The 22,175-nt window shown below is 38.2% G+C and overlaps 2 protein-coding genes across 2 annotated transcripts; one reads left to right on the top strand and one right to left on the bottom strand.

Annotated features, from left to right (window-relative positions):
• Nucleotides 1–4: 4 nt before the first annotated feature.
• Nucleotides 5–13,179, bottom strand: acer2 (alkaline ceramidase 2). Its single transcript, XM_053329281.1, has 6 exons — nucleotides 12,830–13,179; nucleotides 12,329–12,443; nucleotides 8,959–9,100; nucleotides 7,707–7,844; nucleotides 2,836–2,973; nucleotides 5–2,561 (listed from the first exon to the last, which is right to left on the bottom strand). The coding sequence occupies exons 1-6, from the start codon at nucleotides 12,941–12,943 to the stop codon at nucleotides 2,375–2,377; spliced, it is 834 nt and encodes a 277-aa protein (XP_053185256.1). The 5' UTR covers nucleotides 12,944–13,179; the 3' UTR covers nucleotides 5–2,374.
• Nucleotides 13,180–16,091: 2,912 nt separating this feature from the next.
• On the top strand, nucleotides 16,092–21,290 carry rps6 (ribosomal protein S6). The gene is made up of 6 exons (XM_053329294.1): nucleotides 16,092–16,146; nucleotides 16,756–16,887; nucleotides 17,674–17,884; nucleotides 18,352–18,498; nucleotides 20,668–20,825; nucleotides 21,158–21,290. Exons 1-6 carry the CDS (start codon nucleotides 16,141–16,143, stop codon nucleotides 21,251–21,253), a joined length of 750 nt encoding a protein of 249 aa, XP_053185269.1. The 5' UTR covers nucleotides 16,092–16,140; the 3' UTR covers nucleotides 21,254–21,290.
• Nucleotides 21,291–22,175: the final 885 nt, after the last annotated feature.

Raw genomic sequence — 22,175 nt, forward strand, 5'->3', positions numbered from 1 at the left:
GTCATTCAAGAGTATTGGCTTGGGTTTATTGCATACAATAAAATACTAATGTTATAATCTATTACAAATTTGTTTACAAAAAACAGGATAAATTATGAAAATAAATACCTCTGTGCAGTTTGTCTGTATTGTCAATGCAAGCAGAGAAAAAAAGATGTATATACACAAAAGTCCTTTAAAAAGACATAATTCACTGTTATGTCATCATAATTACACCTCATGCCAAGACAAATATCACGATGAAGAGGATTAGAATTAAACAGGCTGCCCTGTTCGCACATATTCATATCTGATGGTGATTCACTGACTTAGTTTAGAAGTTGTGCATATTTTGCTCTCCATCATAGAAACAACCCACTATCATGGATCCCTTGTATGATTTGCAGCACAATGTTCTGTTCGACCACACTGTTCAAATTGCAAATACTGAAGCTACAATAAAATTAAAAAAAAGAAACAGTTCATAACAAGGTTTGGCAATACAAAGGTAGTAATAACAATAACATCAAAATCACACACCCTTTAGGCAGTGGCTTCAAATTTGGCAGAACTTCACTTGCAAAAATATAAATTGTTTTTGGATTTAACAAAATACTTCAAGTAGTTAAAAAATATCACATCAGAATATCAGAAAATTTGCTGGTTTCCTTCCAAATACTGATCCTTCATTTGATCCTTCACGTATGCACAAGTTATTTTATTGGTTTGAGTTTCCATAAGCCTCTGCAGGAGAACAGGTTTTTTCCCAGCAGTAAAATAATATTTGTTGAACAGCTTGAGGCAGTTTTCAAGAACAACATGAGCAACAATAGTTCAAGGTGAAAAAGCTTTGGTGATCCTTGTCTATTTAGGCTTAGCTTTGCAACACCCAAAATACTTCCCTTTTTAATTCTACATACAGAATTAATTGTTCTCTTTTTTTCTAAATTAGACTATAGATTAAAGAGGTACTAAAACCTAATCTGTCCCAAAATCTACACCTCACATCCATTTGTTACTTAATGCAATCGATATACAGCCTTTCCCCTTTTAGAGCAAACATGTTGCTTTGTTAGTCCGTTGTCCTGTTTGATTAAGGCTTCCTGCACAGTATTCATAGTTTAAGCATAAAGTCTACTGAGTCTACTAGAATAAATAACCCTGAAGAACAGTTTGAAAGTTGAGATGCCTATGTGAAATGAAATCAGGAGAAGAAAATCTTATCAGCAGTTTTGGGCTGCTGTACATAAGCAATACAATTTGAAAAAATTTAAACAGTTTGACTTTTAAATTATTTCAATTATCAGTCATCTGGATTGTTTTAACAGTGCTATGCACTGTGTTCTTAGTTAAAGGCTTTGAGAACTATTCTTCATCTTGTGCAAACTAGGTAATTGTCATATTTCAATATGTTTTTAATTTTACATTCAATTTTTTTTGTACTTTGGGTTTTGGCCTATCTCAAAGGGTACCTGTTCATTCAGTAATATATGAATGATTTGTTTTTCCTATGGAAATTACACTACAAGTTAACAAACTATACACAATAATATATTAAACACATTTTTCAAATACTATCCTGAACAATCACAGTTGCATGCTATAAGTAAAACATAAGTAAAACACACCCATCACAGAAACAACCCTATTGTGTGTTTGTGACTTAAACTCAACTGTTCGTCGACACAGATGGCAGGCAGAACAGCATGAATCTATTACGTACTTAACACACATAAGGCTTTGTGTGAATTACCTTCCTATAACACTTCTGTAACATCTTATGTACGAGCTGGTTGAGTAATTGAGCATAGTAAGATGAAAATTGAATGCATTATGCATTAATCACAGTTAATGTATCCAGTGCTTTATTCATCCTAAACCTGGGTTCGAAATGGCCAGACTGCACCTATGAGATGCTATATTTGTGTTTATAAAGGCAATCTAATGCTTTATAATGAGGTTTTCCAAGTTACTAGAAAATGTACAAAATCTTGTCTTTAATAAAGCATGAAATGCATAATACTAATACTTAACTCTTTAGAGATAACATGATTCCCTTTGCAAAGCCTGAGAACACGTTTAGAACACTGAAAAAGGTTTCTTGGCTTTGATATGGTGTTATGTAAAGAGTCACCCTGTGTCACCAAGCTAGATACATCTGTGACACCTTTTGTTCTTTGACAGAGTTGCATAAACACTGTTTAGTAATGAAGACCAGACCAAGGAAGGAAAAAGGAAAAGGTAAATCCTAATGTTTGACCAAAATGTGCTTTGCCCACATCTTTCAGCCACTAATGGAGGCAACCTGACTCACAGACATGTTGATGTTATCTTGCCGGGACACATCCTGGGGAGAAATGTCAAACCACAACCAGCAGAGCAGACTCGGGTCACTCTAAGTCACTTTGATAGCAGACTTCTTGTGGACAAAGAGAAATGAAACGTAGGGTACGCCGATGAAGGCCCATTTCTCGTTGGGCCAGAACATGATGACCGGACCTCGCTCTGGGGCCTCGGTTGCTACATCAAAGTAGGCGAAGCAAACACAACCCAAGTAGGAAGCCAGACAAATAAGGATGTGCCTGTAAGAGCAAGAAGGGTTTGAATGAACCATACTACCTAGGAAATGGCTAACTAAATAATGAATGGACAGCCAGATATAGGTTCAATGGCATCAATCTTCTCACCTAACACATGACTGGAACTACTGAACTATTCATTTAAATAAGAAAATACAGTCCTTTTAATAATATTCATTTCCCTTTTACACACTCAAAGTGCAAAAGAATGAAACCTAAGTAATGACGTCTACAGTATCACATTAAATAGAGTTTTCTGAGTTGGCTTTGAGCTTACCAAGCACAGTGTAAATAGGGAAAGTTGACAGATGACCACATTTCACAGAATATCCTGTCACTGATCCAGCAAAGCAGAGCCAGCGCCCACCAGATCCCTGAGATCAGGCCCAGCTTGAACACACGGGGGTTTTCACACCTGTGATGATCAAACAGAGCAATGAGAAATGTTTAAAACTGTGAAAGCACACACACAGTTTTGTATAACTTCAGAATAAACACATGTAGACTTATAGTTAATGTGCTACCCAATGTTTTTCATTCACTTTTTAAATATTGTATAATTTGATATCATCTCTGTTACCATATAATCATCCTCCAACCGCATTCTAAGTACATACTGTGCACTGTTTTTGTACTTTTCAGTTTAATTTCCATAACTGTGTGTTCAGTCTTGTGAATGCAAAGTTTTAGTGCATGTTATTTATCTATGCAAAAACACAAAACCATAAAATCAAAAAAAGCAAATTTCTTGGCCCCTTCTAATAGGAAAGTTAAAAGAGCAACAAAACATAAGTCAACAAATCTGTAGATAAAACAATAATCAAACTATGATGTCATGTTTAAAATTGCAATTGCGCTGGGACATTATGAAAACATCCTTTCTTGCTTGAGGTATCTTAAAATGCTTCCCAAAGGCAATTCAAACTGATCATACAAGGGGCGGGTGGTGTGTTTCATTGGCTTGTGTTCAGTTATGATGGTATACAAATATCCCAGCTGATTCTGATGCTTCCCAATGAGTTTCCAGTCTGTGTTACTACTCTGGCATGTTTCATATCTGCAGCTGGGATGTCTGTCCTTGGATGTAAAACTGTAAGTTAACATATTTCTCTTTAGATAACTGTCAGAACTGTGACCCATGTACAGAGTACTCTGGTCTACTTCTCTGCACAGATATCTGCTAGTGGACACACCACTGACCTACAGAAACACATGCTAATCCAAAGAGCTGCTGATAAACTATTCTTAGTCTTGTGCTCCTTGGACATACCAGTCAAAGCCCTGCTGCTGCCCAAAAGTGTGGTCACTGTGACACAGTTTGTTTCCCTCAAGATACAGCACTGGATGAAGTCATCTCACTTAACAAGCCTTTCATTCGGGTTCCCATTGTTCCAAAGAGAGAGGAATGCTGCGATGACACAAACTCAACCTCTAGAAACCGCCACAACAAAATAACATTAAGATAAACAACAAGCATGACTCAGCTAGAGAGGTGATGGACATTTTTAAGCGTAGCATTAAGTTAAGGAGTAGCAGTAATGATGGCTCTGTAACAATGCAAAGTGAAGCACAAACAGTATGCCAGCTTAAAGCTAGCCTATGCAACCTTTAGTAAACAGAAGCCACTGTGGCCACAAGCAACAGCTAAACGATAATGGTTAAACGTGCATTCTGGCCACTTGGGGGCAGTGTAATAAGCTAAAAACACAACACTGTAAAACTGTTCAGAGCCAAAGTTGAAAAGTGATTAATGAACCCTAATTAAAAGTCAAAATGACATTTGTAATAACGCACATAGGAGAACACACCTACTCAACTGCATCAACTCAACTGTTTGTTTTGTCACTCCATTTATATATATACTGTAAGGACGGTAAACTTTCAAACAATTTAATAATGTTTGTTCAATATTTCTCCATATTTCCATTTCCTATAAACCCTACACCATGGCAATTAAATCACAGGTCAAAAAAGATAGTTCAGATTATAGCTGCAATTTATTATTTTCATTATTGATTAATCTGCTGGTTATTTTCTTAGTTGTTTAATGGTCAATAAAATGTCAGAATATGGTGAAAAATGTTTCCTGAAGTCCGAGATGGAACCTAAAATGTTGTCTTTGAGCAGCTGGAACTTGGAATTTGGGCATTTTCTGTGCCCGGTGTCACTGCTACTCATCAGCCACATGAAGTGCAAAAATAGATGGCTAATGATAGCTCCTGCCAGAGGGAAACGCGCTATTAATTAAAGAGTGATCAATATTATATAACATTTTTAGTGTTCCAATTGATTATTTAGTTGTCACATGGGACCAAATCCGGACATCCTGTGCATCAGGTTCTAAGTCAGCTAACCTAAGTATCTGCCTTTACGTACACACACACACTTATAAGTCTTTAGTGAGCCACCACCCTTTCCTGCAACCAACAAACATACACTAACAAAACGACTGCAACACCGCCGGATATGTGGAAAACTGCAACTATCAGCTCAAACAGAAGCATGTGAGATAAGAAACAGCATGAAACCAGGACGTCTCCTCGAAGACGCTGTGGAGAGTTAGTGTGATTGAGAGTTTGACTGTTGGAGGAAAAGATAAGTGAGGTAAAGGCCCGGCCCAGCCTGTCTGTCTTGGGTGGAGTCCTGCTAAGATGTTTCTCTCACTCGAGGGAACAGAAAGGAAGAGGCTCCATAAGATCACTGACAAAAAACCTGATGCTTATCAGACAACACAGAAGACAGCTCTTTGTGAACGATGCTTTATATCACGGCACGCATGTTACATGTCACAACTCGATATCAAACTGGATTCATGAATACCAACACATCACACAGTGCAGTGTTATCTCAGATGAAATTATCATCAGCTACTGGACACTATGTTTTCTGCACTGATGCACCGATCAAACTTTTTTTTTTTCTATTCAAATTCTGATACATCTTCTCAGCTCATCTGTCACTTCTTAGTATCAATCCAGACTACCAACAAGATTAGTAGTGTTAAGTTTTGGGAAATTTTCTTTATGGTTCTGAATAACAATATAATGCCTAAAGCCTTGATTGTGATTTTAAAAAGTCATGCAAAACAGTAGAATTAAATGACTGTGAGTTATTTTGATTTATTTTTAAATAAATAAACAGATGTTTTTATACATTATTTATTTTATCTATGTGAAAATTCATTTTGCTCTCTCAATTTTAATATACTCGCTTTATTGTATTATAACTACAGTTCGTGACTGGTGTTATTGCAACTGCTCCATTTATGGAGTTGTTGGGGCAACTTTAATGTACATCCTACATACTGGACAAGTTGTTTTTGTATAACTGGAAGTGACTTGTACAAGCACCGGCAGCTGTACTGTAGAAAAAGCAAACAACAACAAAATAGTCCGTCCTTTGTGAGGGCCAAAGTCTATCAGTCAGGGCTACAGGAATTTCTCCCACTTAGCAGAACAAAAACATGGCCCCTTTATAGATAACTGCCACCAACAATAATGTCAAGAATTACTAACAGGTTGAACAATAGATGACTTAAGGTTACAAGATTGACGGCGGTGAGTAAGTGTTGCGGGAAACGGAAACATTATGTGACGACGGAGGAAAGCATTAGAGACAGAAACACACACATGCACACGAGCGCGCATGCACACACACACAAGCTTGTTGTGTGTTTTCAGGAACATTCTTTCACATCATAAGTCTCTATAATTAGTTTGGAACAGACAACATGTCATTTAACAATGTAAGTACAAAAGGCCAAAGGGACACATTAATGAACTGTAGACTGCAGACATTACATGTTTCCCTTTTGTCCTGTTATCTACTAAATACTACAGCAGCTGATTTAACTGAATAGGCAAATTTTCAACTGCAGACATAGAAACAAATCACTGGGATCTGCTGCAGATGCTTGAGCAGTAAATTCAAACCAATATTTGTGTAGGTTAATCAACTGAAAAAAATAGTTTTCTAATATCTGACCTGTTGACATTACCTCTGTATTGCCAGTGTAAATTAGGATATCTAAAATTCTTACACCTAACATAATAAAACAATAAATCACTACCATACCAACAATAATAAATAAAATTAATTGAATTATACAGTACCAGTCAAAAGTGTGGACATACCTTCCCATTCACTTGCATGAAAAAGTGTGTCTGAACTTTCAACTGGTAATGATAGTATAAAGTCATGCATAGTTAATTGGACATTTTCATTCTAAACTCCACAAACAATGTTAACTCTGAAACACATAGGTTTCTTAATTTAAGTATCAATACAACAAAGTCAAACCTACATCTAAAAAGGATTATAAAGGTAAGTTTAAAGTAATCACTTCCCCTCCTGAAGTTGTTTCACTTCAAAGGTATTTTACAGCTCGTGGACCTACAGTAACTTCCTACAGTACATCATTATATAGTTAATTTAACAGGATACATCTTTTAGGAAAAATGAATGTCTGTAGCAAATTTCTGGTAGATTATTCAGAGGATAAATAAAGCATTTCCCCTGCTTGAGGACGCTAGAAGGATTGCCAATCCTCTGACTTTTCATCCTCTGCATACCATAAATATCTGTATTAAGTTTCATGGCACATCCATCCACAATAGCATTTGATTTTTTTCAGTCTAGACCAAAGCGGTGGACCAACAAACAGACCAACATTCCCATCCCTAGAGCCTTGATCCAGGACTATCATACTATGTACTATGGTGTAAAAAAAGTAATGCTTGTGTTAAGTACCATTAACACATAACAACATAATACATAAAACATGAAAAACACAAACTCAGATTGAGACAGGGCTCATCGATTAAAGTCAATAAAAGGAGGAAGAAATCCTGCATCTTTGATTTTACCATTCAGTTCAAGGTTTGTCTTCACTTGCAAAAAGATGATTATTGTGTAAATAAATCATGCTTATTTTTTGTTAATTTTCACCTGGCTGACATATTTCGTATTCTTTTACCACTATAAGTTGATTACATGAGTCTATAGTTTCTGTTAGCTCAGTGACGGAAATGTCCAAGTTTCGGGGGATGGATATCCAGGGCTTGCAGTACATACTTTATGTACTATGACTCTAAAGGACAGGGCCACACATTCACCCCTGCTGTTTGAAAAACAAATCTACTCACTCACCTTTTAAGCTCTGTAATGAGCAGTGCAGTACAGGGGATACCGAGAGTCATGAGTGACAGTGAGTTCAGGACAGGTTTGACAAATGCCAGGCCCGTGGTGATCCCTGACAAGATGCCGATGACCACTTTGAACCTTGACCTAGATTGAAAAGCAAAACAAGTTACAAAAACATCACTTGCAGCACTATGAACTACTTGTGAAATGCAGAAAGAATTTTTGGATTACTCAAGACAGAAATTGTTTTAACACACTTATAAAAAAACAAAAAAACAAGCAACGGTCAGCTACAAGAAGAACTTTATGTGACAGCCTGAAGTGAAAGAGCAGCCATGATGGCTCTGTGACAATGGAAAGAGAAGTAAAGACATGTGATGCAGCTTTTACTGGTGTCAGCTATCTTGCACAGACCTATTATTAAACATTAGAGTCACAGGAGTAACTCTCAGCACATCTAATGGCACAGCAGTGGCCAACAGTGAGTTCAAGATAGGAACCTGCTCAAGACTAAGGGCCTGATTTACTAAAGTTCTGCATGTATAAAAACGTGTGCAAACTTGACATCGCCCACAAAAAATGTGCAAGCTGATCTACTAACGCAGCGCCCTGAGGTTTGCGTCTTTCAATTGTGTAAGATAATATGCACTGTCCATTTAGCACGTTTGCCATAATGAATATCCAATGTGGGGCGTTTCAACCCCAGTGTGCAAAATACAGGGGTACAGGGTATACAAAATACACAATTGACTTTGTCACAAATACTCTCCCATATGTCGGTTTTTCTGGTAATATTTGTTTTTGTTATAACTCTATAGCTATTTGTTAACCTCTTCCACTAGAACCTGATCACATTTCATTTTATTCATTTTGCACTTGCAGCTTTCTGCTCGTCCAAACTCTCCATTCAGACACGTAAAACCCTCATTTAAATACTGCTGTCTCCACCCTGTTTCACCTGTCTTCATTTACGCAGTTATTCTTAGTAGATCACTAACAAAACGCCCGCAAACGAAACGTGCAATCTATTGCACTGTGCACGCAATTTAGTACCCACTATTTGGGATCTTAGTGAATCAGGCCCTAATACTGTGAATCTGCCGGAAAAATAAACTATATGCCGGAAACTGTAGTATCGCTTTGTTGTATTAAAGGACATTAGCCTGATATTTCACCTGATTCAAGACCTCTACCTACACACCAGGTTCAAATTCTTAAAGCTAGTTATTCTGAAACAGTATCACACTGGTCAACATACCGATCCCTCCTGAACATCTTGGGTAGGTATCGTTTTGGGAACCACATGGCAATGGCACACATCAGCACCCATAATATGGCCAACTCATCCAGCATCTGGCCGAGGAAGCTGAGGGTGGCGTGAAAATATGTCGATCCAATACCTGAGAAATGTTAATGAGGCTGGATTAATGAGATGAATGCATCTTTTAAAAACAAAAAGATCTAGCCTATCACTGAAAACAGTGTACAATTATTGTCAGGAGCTAAAAACTTTTTGGGCCACCATGAAGAGTCCAGATCGGTGTATTTTATCCAGTATACAGCTGATATTTTCTCATTTCCATTTATCAAATGGGAAGTGTAACCAAAACCATGTAGGGCTGCATTAGACGATTAATCAATTAGAAAATTAATTGGCAACTATTTTGATTTTAATCAAATAATAGTTTTAGTCATTTATTGAGCAACATTTGGCAATTGCAGCTTCTCAAATGTGAGAATTTTTAGTTTACATACATGATAGTAAACATTAATTTTTTATTTTTTTTTACTGTTTCCAGACAAACAAGGCATGCCATGTCATCATGTGAGAGGGTTTAAGAAATTATAACAGGCATATTTCACCATTTTCTGACATTTTATTGACAAAAAAACTCCAAGAAATAGTTGGCAGATTAATTGATAATGAGAATAATCATCAGTTTCAGCACTAAAACAATAAAACATGTATAGAAAGTTACCAATGTCACCTGTAAATGAGACCAATTTAGACAGATACTGTGTGTAAAACCCATGTATAACAGGAACCTCAAATGTTTTGGGAGAGTAACTGACTGCAGCAATGTGAAGGAGAGGTCATCTGTGACTCTACCAAAAATCAAAAGCAGCTTAGTGAGTTTATACTGAGAAATACTGCTGTTTGAAACAAAGACACACAAAGTTCATGACAAAAACTGGAATTACTTTGATCTTAGTTTTAATAGAAATACAAGGTTGGATCTTTCAGTACTGCTGGTTATCAGGGTCCAACAGACTTTCTATTATCAGTCTAATCTGTTTTCATAACAGGCGCAACTGAAGATTCCCACATCTCAACAAACTTCTTATCTAAAAGGGGGTTGCCACACTTAGTCTTGTGTTACTAATCACGAAAGCATGTCAGTGAAGTTATGTATTATTGTCAGTCAGTCACAAAAAAACGTCTTCAGAGACCACCTTAACTTTCAACTAGTGGCAGTCAAAGCCATCTTCCTTAACTGTACGAACATTGGGAGCTCACCACTGAGGCAAAGGCAAAAGAAAAGCAGCTGAATGTTTTCACTCTGGAGCCTATAAGTTTGTTTTCCTGCCCTGAGTCAAAGGTCGTCTCCACCGCAGAGACAGTGGAAGAGAGATGAAACCATGTGACCCAAACCTTGTCAACAGTATCCATATGCTTAATAATGGACGCGGTTCAAAGCTCAGGCATAAATATTTATGACCTGGAGCAAGAACTGCTGGATGTCAAATGTGCTGCAATGATTTAAAAGGAACAAAGATCGTCTTTCCCTTCAAGTTTCTTCACTGGATTGAACATTTCAAATTATATTAAAACATTAAAAGAATATTTCTAATCTGACTCATACTTCATGTTCATGTGGCTAAGTCAGTTATGCAGATGATTACCAAATGCTAGTCTTTTTCTCTCTGTGTGTGTGTGTGTGTGTGTGTGTGTGTGTGTGCGTGTGACAGTAAGGTCACCTCTCAGGAACAGAGGGAGGTCTGTCAGGTTATCTTTGCTGACAGTGCAACTGCTGTTTTGAAATAGCAATAAGAGAACAAGGCACTGTAATCTCTCTATTACTGTGCTGTCCATTACATACAGTAGCCCCATTTAAGACTTAAATACTGAGTCAAATCAAATGAAATCTTAGGCAACAGGCTTATTCATTCAACCAATGAATAAGCCCAGTCATGATCAAATGTTTTCAGAAGAGTAAAAAGATTCAGAGTATCCTAAAGCTTTGAGGACAGAGGAAGAGGCGACAGCTGAGGAAACCTCAGTCTGAATACTGTTGTTGTTGTTGCTGCTGCTGCTATTAAAGGATACAGACTAGCAAATGTGAGTATCTATAACTCATATGTGTTGTAAAATGTATAACTGTAGCTACTGGCTATTTTCATTATCAATCAATATGCAGATTTTTTTCTAAATTATTCCATTAAACATTTTGTCTATAAAATGTCAGAAAATTGTGAAAAAAAGCAACAATACTTCCACAAAGGCCTAAACTGACATATTTATTGTTATTTCTCGTATTGTGCCACTAACCATTCAAACCCCCCAGAATATTCAAAATGCCATCATAGAGGACTAACACAACCAGCAAAATAATAAAAGACTATAGCTGTGCTAGTGCCTGTGGTGCTTTGAGCAAAATGTTAACGTAAGCAAGCTGACAAGCTCAAAATGCCAGAATTGATGTTAAACAGGTGTAACGTTTGCTATGTTCATCATCTTGCTAATTGGCTGTGAAGTGAATGTCATTACTTTTGCATGTATTTGGTCCTAAAGGCATAAAAGTATTGGACAAATGGCATTTTTGAGCTGATGATTGCACTTGATGAATTCTGAGGAGGATCTTGAAATTGTTACAGTTCATCTACTGCAGACCATGAATGTGTGTACCAAATTTCAAAACAATTCATCCAATGGTTGTCAAGATATTTAAATAATCAAAAATGTTAATCTGCTGGGGGTGATTCATTCATCTGCTAGAGAGCATGAATATCAGTACAAAATTTAGCTTCAGATGTTTCCACTGACTAAGTTCAAGCTTTGACCTGCTGATGGCACTAAAGTCAAAGGGTCATTAAAGTCATCCTCCCTGTACATTGAATGTTATGTAGAGGATTTCATGACTATCTATCATTTAAAATCCTGCACCTTGAACCACAAATGTGAACCACATGTTGGCGCTAAAAGAAGAGTTAAGGGGTCACCAAAGTCAGTATAGGATTCCTCCTCTGGGGACCATGAATGTCTGTAAAAAATGTCATGGCAATTTTTCAAATCGTTTTTAAGCTCCGACAGACTAATTTCATCTAAAGGCATGCTACAACTGTCTAAAATGTCCCAGCTCAAGATTTCAAACATTAAAATGAGCTTTGCATTTAATTTAGTGCCAAACACAGCAGATACACTGCATGTTTTGTATATGATATCAATTATCATGAATACAAAACACATGTACCAGCCTAACAATTGTGCAAAATCAATAAAGTATGAGCTTAAATGTGGCTTTTGTTATAGCTAAAAGAAGTAGAACTGAAATGATGATGGTAAAGCTGAACGGAAAGCTGAGATGGGGTTAAGAGGTCATAAAGACAAAATCAGCCAGCCAACTTACCAACCACAACCAGGAGAATCCATATGAGGTAAATCCCACTGTTGAAATGTGTTGCATATTGGCGGAACAAGCACATTAATATGGGCGGCAAAACAAAAAACAAAATGTTGCTGATCTGAAATGATAAACAAAGGAAAACCATGAGCCAAAAGAAGAAGAAGAAAAAAAACACATCTCAGTTGAACTGATCGTGTAGCTCAATGACATCAACATGCTTGTAAAAGTTGATCAGTGCGCAGGCCTCACTGAACATTTAACATCTGTAACTTGATGCTAAAAAAAGAACAAACAGTAAACATCATGATGCTGAAGCTGAAAACCAACCAAACTGAGAAAAGTCGAGTCTAACTTGCAGCTAGCTATCCTGACAGTAACCTACAAGACGGCAGTGCAATACAAAGGAAAACAAAGCCAGCTGTTTACTGTGCACCAAACTGTAGAAATGCAAAGCAAACAAAAAAACATCTTTGAGCTACAAGTTCAAGCGACTGCAAAACCGACCGTGTTGTAAAATTCAGCGATGCTGGGGTAAATAAGGTAATTGCCTTCACACCAGTCCACCTCGGAGCTGCCAGCCTGCAACTGGTCCCAAAAAATCAGATTAACGTTACTCATGTCTGGACTGGTTCAGTCGGCTGGACCGTGCAGAGCAGACGACACTCCGCCGTCAGCTTTGGACACAACTAAACACCGGAGGAAACAGTCTGGATCTGTCGTCTCCTGCTTCACACAGTAAAATCCTAACGATGGAGACCCGACACACGCGTATTGTGCATTAGACGACGTGGTAGACTATTGCGACCGTGACTGAGCTGCATTTTAAGCCTCCGTGCCTCCACAAAGCCTCCTGCTTGTCGTGACGCTCTGCGTTGTGCACTGACAGCTGCTCGCTTGGTGGCCAAAGAGTGTACAGTAAGAGACTTCACTCACCCTCACTTCCTGCTTCGCTGGGACACAGCTGGGCCTGGGCTGCAGAAGGGTTAGGTCATATTTACATACAGTCATCTTCTACTTTATGGTACACCTGTGTAATCTAATTCAATTCAATACAACTGCTCTGTTATAAATTCCACTTTTTTTCAAGTGTATACATTTTCAGTTTTTGTTGACATTGTCAGTAATTAAATTGAATGCCTTTATTGTCATTGCATGTTCATATACAACGGATTTTGCTGTCTCCCATAAAATAAAACCGTTTCCATTCACTCTACTTAAAACATGCACTCACATACACACGCATAATAGGATAACTGTTAAAATAAGGTCAAATATGATAATAGTGTTGTAGAAAGGATAAGCCACAGTGCATATGCAGTTATTTCACATCAATATGTGGTGATGCAATTTAAGATTATTGTGGTAGTAGTCGGGGAGGGAGGGGGATTGGGGGGGTGAGAGTTCAATTTGTGCATGGCTGAAGGATAAAAACTGTTCCTCAGTCTGGATGTGCGAAATTTCAGGGCAAGAAGGTGATAATTCAACTTTATATTTATTATTGAGGTCATATTAAAAGTGGTGGTGGCATATTGGGGTCAATTATATTCACCATTGTTCCTAATATTTTGTCAACAAAAATATTAGGAACAATGGTGAATATAATGACCCACGATGACCTCTATAATACACATAAAGTAGAATTATCACCTTCTTGACAATGTCAACAAAAACTGAAAATGTATAAACTTCATAAATTTAGAATTTATAGCAGAACTGTTGTATTGGATTGAATTAGACTGCACAGGTGTACCTAATGAGGTGGCCGGTGAGTGCATTTACTGTGGATGGATGGATGGATGGACAAGTAAACTAACATGACAGACAATGGGTATGGGCAGGGGAGCATTAACATCACTGGAGGCCCCTGGGCTACAGAACTTTATGAGCCCCCCCCCCCCCCCCCCCACCATCTTTGGCTCTGTGCCAATTATCTATACCAATGTATGTACCATTAACTATGTGCATTTCACTTTTGCAAGCCAACATATACTCACCCACACACACAATTACATCAGCACAATACTTCACTTAGGCTAGTAATAACTGTTCCATAGGCTATGCAACAAATCAAACATATTGCAAGCAAATAACTGATTCATCTCTATGCCATTTATTTATTTAATATATGTAGGCCTAACATTAACTATGTGCATTTCATTTTTGCAAATGAGCCAGCATGCACTCACACACACATACACGCACACACACATATGCACAATGACATCACAACAATCACAACGCCACTTGGGTGTGAACCTTTCTTTTATAGTCTATGGTGTGAACACTGCATTGTTGCTAACTATTAGGCTATGTGTCGTCTTGCCTGTCGCTTTGTGTGCCATCTACTAAGCTGCGTGTTGGATATACGGTGTGATTTTGTTACATTGTTGCTGTAGCCCAGATTAGCCCGTTCATTAATGCACCCCTGGGTATGCGTATGAGGAGAAATAGCATCATCTTGCCATCTGAATCCTGTAAAATGACAGAAGATGCATTTTGCTTCACAAATATCAACACATTTTAATGATCTATGCATAATTTCAGTTAGAATAAGGCCTATACCTATTCCTGTAGCTTGTTCACATAATTGTGACCAAATTATGTTAAAAAAAAATCTTGAAAAGTTACATTACATACCTTAATTTGCCTGATTTTGCTCAGACATTATGCACAAAGTTGGATGGATGGCTAGACAGATGGACAGGTAGGTCAGTGGGCAGCTAGATAGCTAGCTAGATAGGCAGAGGTCTGAGTGGTCACATTAAAACCTGATAAAATTATGGATTTTGTTCAGCTGCTTTCATTCTCCATGCATGCTGAAACATACAAGGGAACCTCAGAAGTTGCCTCTGTCTTAATTAAACTAATGGATATCATTTGTTAACTGATGAGTACAAATATGGATGTTCGAGGAAGATTTGTCCAGCAGGCCAAAGTTTTTTTCTCAGGCAGGATGGGAAGATAACTCTCTTTACATCACATAACTCTCTGGACGACGCATGCTCAGTAACTCAATAATATCCTTAATGTGTTGATAATACACCGCTATGACCAGTAACGGAGCCTAATTTATGGCTAAATGTGATTCATAATCTAGCTTTGAGTTTCAGGACAGCTATTTGGCTCTCCACCTGTCCTGAATTGATTTTCCTTTTCTTTCTTTCTATTAAAAAAAAAAAGAAAGATTGAGACTGTCCTTTCTATTTAATCCCATGAAAATTACACACATGTATATAATATCAGGAATTTATGCATATTGCATGTTTATATGAATGCTGATTATTTTACACAGGGATTGTTTATTGTATAGGCCTATAGGTTAGTATTTTATTTAATGAATTAATTTTATTTTCACCATTACACGGCTACTGGTGTGTCAATTTTGAATTCCTCCCTAGGGGGGAGAAACTCCTTTAATTGAAACCTTAAATATTTAAATTAAAGAAGTTGTAGTTAGTTTTAATGAAATGCACAAACACCTTTTTTTGACTATTTGTACAGTAATCTTTATGTGGTGTGTGCGTGAATAGCTACAAAATATCGTAAATAAAGTAAATATATGAAAGCAGGAGCATAATGATCATTTTCAGATATTTATTTTACTTGTGTTGCGTTGGTTGACATCAGTTGCCGTGATCTGTTTTTCTTTCCTGTCTGCTTAAAAAAAACAAAAAAAACCCAACACCTTTAGCTTGATTAGAAAAAAAAACTTGGTGACGCAGTTATCGCGAGAACATTTCAAGCCTATGTGAGATCACGGGGAGGATATCCGGTCTCTTTTCCGTGGCGGACCGTCGTTGAGTCGGTTTGGCAAAATGAAGGTACAAAGTTTCCGTCCAGATATTTCTTTAAGTAAAAACATTTTCTCTAAAATACTCCGATATGTTTAATGTCTTCACTCTGAACTGTAAAGCGGTGCAGTTTTATGTCGCGATCCCTGCTCTGCGGCTCAGGATGAGCTTTGATTGAGACGTGAGCTAAATGCTGACTGACGCTCAGTGAGCTGGTGAAACATGGCAGACAAATGTTCGTGGTGTTAGAAGTACCCGTTCACTAAGAGAGAGAAGGGTTTCTAACCTGTGTAGTTAGTGATACATGAGTCTCACATGTTATTCATGTTTGCCGGTTCAAACGGTCACATTTAAACTGGTTGAAAGTTTGGTTACCGGCGGGCAAGCTAACAGGCCTCTGTCGCCCTCTGACCGAAACATTAGCCCACAAACGCAACGTGCGCTGTCTCTACTCTTTTATGTGTTTATTTAGACCTGAAAATGTTTATAGAAGCTCACCTGTGACTTTAAATCAGCATAACTTGTTTAAAGTGACACACTGCTGAGGTTACCTGCTACATCTACATTGTGATAACTTGTCAAAGTGTATTGAATTGTAAGCTTCAAGTAATAACGTGTCTATTTCTCACTGTGTTTCAGCTGAACATCTCATTCCCCGCTACTGGCTGCCAGAAGCTGATTGAAGTTGATGATGAGCGCAAGCTGCGTACCTTCTATGAGAAGCGTATGGCCACAGAGGTGCCTGCTGACCCTCTGGGAGATGAGTGGAAGGTGAGCATCAGTGTTACCTGTTGTGATCTCTTCAGGCCTGATTTTTCAATGTCAGACTTAAAGGAAGCAGCACGTGGACTTGAGTTTGACATGTTGTAAATGTGGCACACCAGTAGACCCTTTCTGATTAGTCCGTAGTCATTAAGGGGGGACAGCGTGTTGCCAGAGTAACTGTGGAGCTGCTTACCAGATGCAACCTTACCTGTAACCATGGATGGTTGAACTGCAATGCTCTCTCATTGTCTCATTGTTCAGGAGTATTTTGTGTCCCTTCAAATTTGCTCTGTATGTCAGGTGGAGGTAGTATTATGTTTATTTGGAACAGCAGAGCATCTTACCAGATGTGACCAGACCTGTAACCATGGCTGATTGAAACAGCATCGCTTGCTCAATACTTTACAGCAATTTGTCTCAAAGTTTTTATTTTGAGGATTTAAGAGAAATGTATTCAATGTCTCATTTACAGAAACACAGCAGATGGCAACATTGAAGGTTTCTCAAGAGCTCTGCTTGTAATTAGTGTATGATTAGATGATGACATGAATTAAAATACATACAAGCCTATATTGATAAATGGTAAATTGCACATCAGTGATGGAAAGAAGTGTTAGAAGTAGAAAACCTCACAGGCCTGTGTGCTTTGCCTCTTTTAAACACATTAATTGAAGGACTGCTCTCATTAGAAGCTTTTGTGGTCAAAATCTGCAAAATTGTCAAGTTTGATCTAAATATTCTGCATCACCTGTCACTTTGACAGTCGGGTAACTGTTTTCTCTACATTGACAGGGTTATGTGGTGCGCATCAGCGGAGGCAACGACAAACAGGGCTTCCCCATGAAGCAGGGTGTGCTGACCCACGGCCGTGTGCGCCTGCTGCTCAGCAAGGGCCACTCCTGCTACCGTCCCCGCAGGACTGGTGAGCGCAAGCGCAAGTCTGTCCGTGGTTGCATCGTTGACGCCAATCTCAGCGTTCTGAACTTGGTCATCGTTAAGAAAGGTAAGGTGTTAAATTTTTCTCGAGGTCAAACATTGGGCCCAGAATTCAATTACTAGCTGGTAAACTGAAAGTACACCCTCGTTCAGGCTTACTTTACAACTCAAACCCAAATTTAAAAATGTCTCAAACAAGATGTTGATGGCACACCAGTAGACCCTTTTTGATTGGTCCGTAGTCATTAAGGGGGGACAGCGTGTTGCCAGAGTAACTGTGGAGCTGCTTACCAGATGCAACCTTACCTGTAACCATGGATGGTTGAACTGCAATGCTCTCTCATTTTCGCTCTGTATGTCAAGTGGAAGGTTATTCAGGATGTGTTGTTCAAATGTTTTCAAATCTGTGAGAAATAAATCCTTGTCTGACGATTTTATTGGTTTTAGCGATTTGTTGAAAGTAGTCTTGGTACAAAAGATGTCAGCAATGTGAAGTTTTCCATCACTGAACTGTATTGATTTGGTTATTCCCAGGTGAGAAGGACATTCCCGGGCTGACCGACAGCACCGTCCCTCGCCGTCTTGGTCCCAAGAGGGCCAGCAAGATCCGCAAGCTCTTCAACCTGGCCAAGGAAGATGATGTCAGACAGTATGTTGTGAGGAGACCCCTGTCCAAAGAAGGTATGATTACAGCAGTTTCTGCATAAATGTTTGTCTTTTGGCTGAGTTTTTAAACTTTAACACACTCCAAAAATATTTGACATTGATTAAAGCATTGTAGACATGGTAGCAAAGCAGTACTTGTCTTTTGGCCTTTATTTCATGTCTTGGTAATTCAGCTTCTAACTTTTTAGGTTTTCGAAAAAATCTTGATCATTGGACATTAAATACATTTTGGTTTGGTTAAAACAGTGACCAGTGTTGATATATAAATTGTTTTGTAAAAATTAATTACCGTAATTTCCGGACTATTAAGTGAACCCAAATATAAGCAGCACCCACTGAATTTAAAAAAAGTTTATTTTGAACATAAATAGGCGTATTCATGCACATGTCGTATTTAGACACATGTCTAGAAGCCACAGATGCCTACATTGAAACAAAGGAACTTTATACAGGCTTTAAAGCAATGGTTTAATTTCAACCTAGCGTCATATGCACCATGAGGTCTATCTAATGTAAAATAGTGGAGTTAGAGCCATCAGCCGAATGGCTTAGTACAGGTGCTAACGGGACCACCAGTGTATCTCGTAAATGACCCCACTAAAAATGCCTGGATTGTTATCAAACTTCTACAATAGTACAAATAGGATCTTTACTCATAAATCAATGCATTGAAAAGTTTAAGTACACCAGGAGTTTATTAAAATAACCCTTACCTGATGACTCTTACTCTGCTGCTACTGCTAAAGTTGTAAATATCACGCGATCACTGAAATACTGTGGTTGCGCGATATTTCGACAATGTTTACAACTTTAGCAGTCTATAAAAACCCATGAATTAGCCGTGTCATTGTTTAAGCCGGGAGGTTCAAAGAGTGGGAACAAAGTAGCAGCTTATAGTCTGGAAATTCCGGTATTTATGTATGGATCAAACCGTAGTATGTAGTTTTTATTGTAGTTCCTCAGTTTCATTTGTTAGTGTTCTCTATCTCACAGGAACACTGGACCCCTTCACATTTCTCAGATCCTGCATGTATTGAGAACAGCAAAATAGAAAGAAATAAATCAAGCCCCAAATGTAGGATTTGGGATAAACAAAAGGCTGTTATAGGATACAGTTGTTGCAATATGTACAATGACATATACACTATATTAATATTAGGAGTGTAACTGTACACAACTGTGTACAGTTACACTCCTAATATTATGGTTCAGTAAGCACCCCAGTTTTTGGATCATGGTTCACGTTTTTGGTACAGCAGATAAGAGGTAAATATCCAACAATGGTTAATTGGCAATAACTACTAGTGATAGCACTAGTGTCTTTATGCTGATGGTCTAACTGCATGTAAAATAGTTCAATCTAGCTCCAGACCAAACCATGACTTAACTCATACTGAATCTTTCCCTCTCAGTACTGGTTCTTACTACATGCTGTCTGAAAATGTCAGAAATTAAATGTGTTTATCGTTCACTGCAGAGATAACACAACATAACTTAATAATAAAGTTGCACTTTGTCAGTTTTATGGGTCTCTCTAAGCTGGTTAGCATACATCTATGAGGATGCTACAGCTAAGTGGTGCAATGCCAAAATGTTTCTGGTGGAACTTGTGCTCCATTACTATTCCACATGTTGGAACAGTAGGGTTATTAAACTATTTTGACAGTGATGGCTTGGGTCACAGTGTTCCTTACTTATAGTCTGTTCTGGGGCCAAAGCAAAATAAGCAGCCTTTTATAGTTTTGCATCATAATTCAAGTACCACTTGGCAAGAATTGTGGCTTGACAGCTGTTCCTCTTGACAAGTTACCCGTCTTCCTCTTTATAAGTCCTCTATTGCTATTACAGCATTATGTCAGTACTACAAACTCCATACATGTTGCACTGTTTGATAATGGGCCCTCCTTCTAGCTCTGTTTGGAGAAATGTTTTGTATATTGACTTAAAAAGTGACTGAGTTTATTCAGGACTTTTGCCAAAATGGTGAACTGAGTACTAGTCACATGATGACCATACCAGATACTGTAGGTGCAACTGATGGCACACAGTATTGGGTTCTTATGTCAAATGCAGCTATTGCCAATTATGAGTAATAAATGAACACTTTCTGCTTACCCCTGGTAACCTCACCTGGCTTTTATATACATGTGATCACTTAACAACTCTATCCTGTGTCTTCGGCAGGCAAGAAACCCAGAACCAAGGCACCCAGGATCCAGAGACTGGTGACGCCCCGTGTGCTGCAGCACAAGCGCCGCCGCATTGCCCTGAAGAGACAGCGCACCCAGAAGAACAAGGAGGAGGCATCTGAATATGCCAAGCTGCTGGCTAAGAGGATGAAGGTAAATGTTGTTGTTGTCTTGTCTTATTAGTGCTCAGCTACACAGAAAATGTTCCAGAAAACTGAAACAGCTCAATTATCAGCATTTCTTATAAATAATATTACCTACCTGCCTCTGTAACTGAGTGAAATTTTACTGTTTAACATAAAATTCACGGTTCAATTAAATTGTAAAGCTCAATTTATTTTTGAGGAATTTCATTACACTATATAGCTGTGATTAGCCCTCTTTATTTAAAAAATGATATGGATAATGGGGGCTTTGACCAGTTTGGATGCAAACCGCTGTAATTTTGAAAGTGAAACATTTCTGACATTTGTTCTTCCCAACAGGAGGCCAAGGAGAAGCGCCAGGAACAGATCGCCAAGAGGCGCCGCCTTTCTTCTCTGAGGGCATCTACATCCAAGTCAGAGTCCAGCCAGAAGTGAAATCATTAAGTCAAATAAAGTAATGTTTTGCTGAAAATACGGTGTCATGTAATGTTTGTCTGAATAGTTGTTTTTGAATGTTGGGAGTCATCTTATTTTAGACACTTACTAGAGTTCAGTTTGATACTGACCATCATGTGGAAAATGCCTGAATCCAAACAATATCAAAAAAGCCAAAATGTAGTTGGGCAGCATGTGTTTTAACTTAAAACTTTATTTAAAAACGTATTCTTGTCAATTGTCAGAATTTTTCAATAAAGTACCACCAGTTTATTTGAACACATCGCTACTAGGATGGCCGAAATGTTAGTCTGTGGTGCAGACTGAGCCCAATGTACAACTGGCATAACCCTTTCTCACAGTTGACACTTTGATATATCAAAGCAGCATATCACAGCTTCATTTAATTGAACCACTCATCAGGTAAAGGAGTATTTTAACTGAGGATTTGATACCTGTGGAAACATGGGGTAGTAATAGTAGTCATAAGTGTCATTTCATTAAATGACACTGATTTGGACTGTAAAGTGTTTGTTGAAGCCATAAGCTGTAATGATTCAATAAGGTCCCTTAAGTAGCTGGAACTGAAATGTTTGCTTGAAATTGGTTTGTGGCAAAGTGTTTCTAGTTTAACACCTACTCATCTGCTCTGACATTTCATACTATAAATTCAGTGTTTTCAGACTGGTGCGATAGTATGGATGACTGTTTTTCTTAGAAACCAGAGGTCTGGAGGAGGTGTCGTACTTTGATCCACAGTCCTGACTAAAAACTGGGCTTAAAATACAAAATTACTCCCTCATTCTCTACATATACTTCAATGAACTGAACCTTTTTTTTGTCCCATTGTGGAAAGTTTGAGGGCAATTTTGGACACAATTCTGATCTTTGCATGTTTGATCCTCAGTGATAGCTACCATGG

This window comes from Scomber japonicus, chromosome 2 (assembly GCF_027409825.1).
Source record: "Scomber japonicus isolate fScoJap1 chromosome 2, fScoJap1.pri, whole genome shotgun sequence".
In the NCBI taxonomy this organism is placed as follows: Eukaryota; Metazoa; Chordata; class Actinopteri; order Scombriformes; family Scombridae; genus Scomber; species Scomber japonicus.